This window comes from Saccostrea cucullata, unplaced genomic scaffold, assembly GCF_032062105.1.
Source record: "Saccostrea cucullata isolate Sc308-1 unplaced genomic scaffold, CSIRO_AGI_Scuc_v1 ctg2073, whole genome shotgun sequence".
NCBI lineage: Eukaryota > Metazoa > Mollusca > Bivalvia > Ostreida > Ostreidae > Saccostrea > Saccostrea cuccullata.
Window position 1 is genome coordinate 309,814 of NW_026928086.1, and position 6,700 is coordinate 316,513.

The window sequence follows — 6,700 nt, forward strand, 5'->3', positions numbered from 1 at the left end:
CCCTCAGTTTGAGTGGAACCAGAGTGGAGTTCTAAGGTGTTTCCCTCAGTTTGAGTGGAACCAGAGTGAAGTTCTCAGGTATTTCCCTCAGTTTGAGTGGAACCAGAGTGAAGTTCTGAGGTGTTTCCCTCAGTTTGAGTGGAACCAGAGTGGAGTTCTGAGGTGTTTCCCTCAGTTTGAGTGGAACCAAAGTGAAGTTCTGAGGTGTTTCCCTCAGTTTGAGTGGAACCAGAGTGAAGTTCTGAGGTGTTTCCCTCAGTTTGAGTGGAACCAGAGTGAAGTTCTGAGGTATTTCCCTCAGTTTGAGTAGAACCAGAGTGAAGTTCTAAGGTGTTTCCCTCAGTTTGAGTGGAACCAGAGTGGAGTTCTAAGGTGTTTCCCTCAGTTTGAGTGGAACCAGAGTGGAGTTCTAAGGTGTTTCCCTCAGTTTGAGTGGAACCAGAGTGAAGTTCTGAGGTATTTCCCTCAGTTTAAGTGGAACCAGAGTGAAGTTCTGAGGTGTTTCCCTCAGTTTGAGTGGAACCAGAGTGAAGTTCTGAGGTATTTCCCTCAGTTTGAGTGGAACCAGAGTGGAGTTCTAAGGTGTTTCCCTCAGTTTGAGTGGAACCAGAGTGAAGTTCTCAGGTGTTTCCCTCTGTTTGAGTGGAACCAGAGTGAAGTTCTCAGGTTTTTCCCTCAGTTTGAGTGGAACCAGAGTGAAGTTCTGAGGTGTTTCCCTCAGTTTGAGTGGAACCAGAGTGAAGTTCTGAGGTGTTTCCCTCAGTTTGAGTGGAACCAGAGTGGAGTTCTAAGGTGTTTCCCTCAGTTTGAGTGGAACCAGAGTGGAGTTCTAAGGTGTTTCCCTCAGTTTGAGTGGAACCAGAGTGAAGTTCTCAGGTATTTCCCTCAGTTTGAGTGGAACCAGAGTGAAGTTCTGAAGTGTTTCCCTCAGTTTGAGTGGAACCAGAGTGAAGTTCTGAGGTGTTTCCCTCAGTTTGAGTGGAACCAGAGTGAAGTTCTGAAGTGTTTCCCTCAGTTTGAGTGGAACCAGAGTGAATTTCTGAAGTGTTTCCCTCAGTTTGAGTGGAACCAGAGTGAAGTTCTCAGGTATTTCCCTCAGTTTGAGTGGAACCAGAGTGAAGTTCTGAAGTGTTTCCCTCAGTTTGAGTGGAACCAGAGTGAAGTTCTGAAGTGTTTCCCTCAGTTTGAGTGGAACCAGAGTGAAGTTCTGAGGTGTTTCCCTCAGTTTGAGTGGAACCAGAGTGGAGTTCTAAGGTGTTTCCCTCAGTTTGAGTGGAACCAGAGTGGAGTTCTAAGGTGTTTCCCTCAGTTTGAGTGGAACCAGAGTGAAGTTCTCAGGTATTTCCCTCAGTTTGAGTGGAACCAGAGTGAAGTTCTGAAGTGTTTCCCTCAGTTTGAGTGGAACCAGAGTGAAGTTCTGAGGTGTTTCCCTCAGTTTGAGTGGAACCAGAGTGAAGTTCTGAGGTGTTTCCCTCAGTTTGAGTGGAACCAGAGTGGAGTTCTAAGGTGTTTCCCTCAGTTTGAGTGGAACCAGAGTGGAGTTCTAAGGTGTTTCCCTCAGTTTGAGTGGAACCAGAGTGAAGTTCTCAGGTATTTCCCTCAGTTTGAGTGGAACCAGAGTGAAGTTCTGAAGTGTTTCCCTCAGTTTGAGTGGAACCAGAGTGGAGTTCTAAGGTGTTTCCCTCAGTTTGAGTGGAACCAGAGTGAAGTTCTCAGGTATTTCCCTCAGTTTGAGTGGAACCAGAGTGAAGTTCTGAGGTGTTTCCCTCAGTTTGAGTGGAATCAGAGTGAAGTTCTGAGGTGTTTTCGTCAGTTTGAGTGGAACCAGAGAAGTTCTGAGGTATTTCCCTCAGTTTGAGTAGAACCAGAGTGAATTTCTGAAGTGTTTCCCTCAGTTTGAGTGGAACCAGAGTGAAGTTCTGAGGTGTTTCCCTCAGTTAGAGTGGAACCAGAGTGAATTTCTGAAGTGTTTCCCTCAGTTTGAGTGGAACCAGAGTGAAGTTCTGAGGTGTTTCCCTCAGTTTGAGTGGAACCAGAGTGAAGTTCTGAGGTGTTTCCCTCAGTTTGAGTGGAACCAGAGTGAAGTTCTGAGGTGTTTCCCTCAGTTTGAGTGGAACCAGAGTGGAGTTCTAAGGTGTTTCCCTCAGTTTGAGTGGAACCAGAGTGGAGTTCTAAGGTGTTTCCCTCAGTTTGAGTGGAACCAGAGTGAAGTTCTCAGGTATTTCCCTCAGTTTGAGTGGAACCAGAGTGAAGTTCTGAAGTGTTTCCCTCAGTTTGAGTGGAACCAGAGTGAAGTTCTGAGGTGTTTCCCTCAGTTTGAGTGGAACCAGAGTGAAGTTCTGAAGTGTTTCCCTCAGTTTGAGTGGAACCAGAGTGAATTTCTGAAGTGTTTCCCTCAGTTTGAGTGGAACCAGAGTGAAGTTCTCAGGTATTTCCCTCAGTTTGAGTGGAACCAGAGTGAAGTTCTGAAGTGTTTCCCTCAGTTTGAGTGGAACCAGAGTGAAGTTCTGAAGTGTTTCCCTCAGTTTGAGTGGAACCAGAGTGAAGTTCTGAGGTGTTTCCCTCAGTTTGAGTGGAACCAGAGTGGAGTTCTAAGGTGTTTCCCTCAGTTTGAGTGGAACCAGAGTGGAGTTCTAAGGTGTTTCCCTCAGTTTGAGTGGAACCAGAGTGAAGTTCTCAGGTATTTCCCTCAGTTTGAGTGGAACCAGAGTGAAGTTCTGAAGTGTTTCCCTCAGTTTGAGTGGAACCAGAGTGAAGTTCTGAGGTGTTTCCCTCAGTTTGAGTGGAACCAGAGTGAAGTTCTGAGGTGTTTCCCTCAGTTTGAGTGGAACCAGAGTGGAGTTCTAAGGTGTTTCCCTCAGTTTGAGTGGAACCAGAGTGGAGTTCTAAGGTGTTTCCCTCAGTTTGAGTGGAACCAGAGTGAAGTTCTCAGGTATTTCCCTCAGTTTGAGTGGAACCAGAGTGAAGTTCTGAAGTGTTTCCCTCAGTTTGAGTGGAACCAGAGTGGAGTTCTAAGGTGTTTCCCTCAGTTTGAGTGGAACCAGAGTGAAGTTCTCAGGTATTTCCCTCAGTTTGAGTGGAACCAGAGTGAAGTTCTGAGGTGTTTCCCTCAGTTTGAGTAGAACCAGAGTGAAGTTCTGAGGTGTTTCCCTCAGTTTGAGTGGAATCAGAGTGAAGTTCTGAGGTGTTTTCGTCAGTTTGAGTGGAACCAGAGAAGTTCTGAGGTATTTCCCTCAGTTTGAGTAGAACCAGAGTGAATTTCTGAAGTGTTTCCCTCAGTTTGAGTGGAACCAGAGTGAAGTTCTGAGGTGTTTCCCTCAGTTAGAGTGGAACCAGAGTGAATTTCTGAAGTGTTTCCCTCAGTTTGAGTGGAACCAGAGTGAAGTTCTGAGGTGTTTCCCTCAGTTTGAGTGGAACCAGAGTGAAGTTCTGAGGTGTTTCCCTCAGTTTGAGTGGAACCAGAGTGAAGTTCTGAGGTATTTCCCTCAGTTTGAGTGGAACCAGAGTGAAGTTCTGAGGTGTTTCCCTCAGTTTGAGTGGAACCAGAGTGAAGTTCTGAGGTGTTTCCCTCAGTTTGAGTGGAACCAGAGTGAAGTTCTGAGGTGTTTCCCTCAGTTAGAGTGGAACCAGAGTGAATTTCTGAAGTGTTTCCCTCAGTTTGAGTGGAACCAGAGTGAAGTTCTGAGGTGTTTCCCTCAGTTTGAGTGGAACCAGAGTGAAGTTCTGAGGTGTTTCCCTCAGTTTGAGTGGAACCAGAGTGAAGTTCTGAGGTATTTCCCTCAGTTTGAGTGGAACCAGAGTGAAGTTCTGAGGTGTTTCCCTCAGTTTGAGTGGAACCAGAGTGAAGTTCTGAGGTGTTTCCCTCAGTTTGAGTAGAACCAGAGTGAAGTTCTGAGGTGTTTCCCTCAGTATTTATAAGAAAAAAAAATAACCATGTGATTCTTTACATTGTTTGGGTAGATATTTTAAAAATAACTTTTCATACAATAACTATAGCAAGAGGGTGTAACGAATTTTGAAATCATCACCTTCTAATGAGATCACGGTGACCTGACATATTTTTCACAGTCATACGGGTCGGTACGATGATATTTCCAGATTATCTCATTAATGATGTCAAACTTAATCAGTGAAACAAATTTAACCATGTCATTTGACGACAGTATCAAATTTTTCCATTCATTTCAACCCATTTCTATTTCACTCGCTTATCTAATACAAACGTACTTAAATTATTCATATTTTCTTTCCTTTTTTTCCTTTTAAATAATTTTACTGATGATCTTAATGTAAAGGAAATTGTCATGTTGGACTAAACAAACGAAAGTCTTCAATGTCCAGGTATATGTACATTCTCTATTTCTCAATCTCCCTTTCTCGTAAAATGTCACTAAAATCAAGTAAAAAATAATGCATTCCTTAAATACCCCCCCCCCTTTCAAAAATAGAGCCTGACTGTAATCGTAACTACTCGGTCATTTCCGTGAACGATAAATAACTTTATTTCTCTTCCGGAAAAATGGCCAAGTAGTTACGAATGAGCCTAGCTGATGTAATCATATACACTTGCCGTGGGAAAAACTCCGCCCACTGTCAGTTCAAGCCAATCAAAACCACAAGATTTTAGCTAAGGCTGCAAAATTATAGATCTTTGATCTGATTTTTCCCAGGAAATGACACAATGCCTTGCGACTTTCTATTAGATGAACCTGTCTGTCCTGGTATGTTACCTATATTCAATATTTCACTTATTGAGTAAATTTATTACATTCCCCGTTTTAGGTGAAAGGCAGTTGGGATAATACTTTCACGTTTTACGATTTGTAGATATCTTAATTTCTCATTTTTCAGAACTCACTACAGTCACAATGACAACACCATCACAAAACGAAATGGGTAAGTACATTCTTTTTTTGTGTTTTCTAACTTTTTTATTTTTGTTCACTGTTGACTTGCATTTTTCAATTGACTCTAGATTTCAACACTTCGCTTCGTCACAACGTAACCGACCTCATGACAAAAGCGACTACTTCGTTTTCCGTCAACACTCACAAGTCTGGACCTTTCTCTGCATTCACAAAGAGACACAAACAAAATGCACAAACTTCAATTGCAAATTATAATGTGTCCTCAGATCGTGTACTAACACATACGGCTTAGTCCAGTACACTATACAGTACATGACTGAGTCTACTCAAAAACGTGATACCCTGGACAATGTTACTTCTGCCATTGACACCACTTGCTCACACAATGTTACTTTAACCATTGACACAACTCGCTCACAATGTTACTATAACCACTGTCACCACTCCCTCACACAATGTTACTACTCCCATTGACACCACTCCCTCACACAATGTTACTATAACCACTGTCACCACTCCCTCACACAATGTTACTACTCCCATTGACACCACTCCCTCACACAATGTTACTACTCCCATTGACACCACTCCCTCACACAATGTTACTACTCCCATTGACAACACTCGTTCACACAATGTTACTACAACCACTGTCACCACTCCCTCACACAATGTTACTATAACCACTGTCACCACTCGCTCACACAATGTTACTACTCCCATTGACACCACTCGCTCACACAATGTTACTACTCCCATTGACACCACTCGCTCACACAATGTTACTATAACCACTGTCACCACTCCCTCACACAATGTTACTACTCCCATTGACACCACTCCCTCACACAATACTACTCCCATTAACACCACTCCCTCACACAATGTTACTACTCCCATTGACACCACTCCCTCACACAATGTTACATAACCACTGCCACCACTCGCTCACACAATGTTACTATAACCACTGTCACCACTCCCTCACACAATGTTACTACTCCCATTGACACCACTCGTTCACGCAATGTTACTACTCCCATTGTCACCACTCCCTCACACAATGTTACTATAACCACTGTCACCACTCCCTCACACAATGTTACTATAACCATTGTCACCACTCGCTCACACAATGTTACTATAACTACTGACACCACTCGCTCACACAATGTTACTATAACCACTGTCACCACTCGCTCACACAATGTTACTATAACCACTGTCACCACTCCTTCACACAATGTTACTACTCCCATTGACACAACTCGCTCACACAATACTTCAACCATTGGCACCACTCGTTCACAGACCGTCACTAATAGGTCCCATAAACACACATTACCTCCCTACCTACCTACAACCCAACAGTCTTACTTGTCCGCTACTTTACAGATACATTTGTGTATTCAATGTAGATTTTAAAAAACTGAAACGAAATCTGTGAACTCTTTCTGTGTAGGAGTAGCAAAGATGATTTCGAATGGTAATTTGTTATATCCTTCACCTGTGTTATTAATTAAAAGCATTTTCACAATCAAAATACAAAGATTGTAAGGGAGGCGACTATAGCGTTTTGAGGGTGTTTCCGCGATTACGAAGACTAAGGAAAATAAAGACGAGCGTGCCATGTATGATTGTATCTTATCATATTTAGAAGAAATGGGTATTTATATTTTGTCTGTGCATATAATTTCCTCTGCAAATGTAAGTGCGATTCTCAATCTGAGGAGGGGGTACTCTGTGTTATTCAGAGATAGATATCTTGCGTTATTATCATGCTGTGGGTTAAAATTTATTTCCGAAACAAGTACAAATGTACCTCTGAGTAA

The 6,700-nt window shown here is 42.9% G+C and overlaps 1 protein-coding gene across 1 annotated transcript; it reads right to left on the reverse strand.

The window, feature by feature from the left end:
* Positions 1–3,193: 3,193 nt before the first annotated feature.
* On the reverse strand, positions 3,194–5,768 carry LOC134276387 (autotransporter adhesin UpaG-like). The gene is made up of 2 exons (XM_062758649.1): positions 5,295–5,768; positions 3,194–3,904 (listed from the first exon to the last, which is right to left on the reverse strand). The coding sequence occupies exons 1-2, from the start codon at positions 5,766–5,768 to the stop codon at positions 3,194–3,196; spliced, it is 1,185 nt and encodes a 394-aa protein (XP_062614633.1).
* Positions 5,769–6,700: the final 932 nt, after the last annotated feature.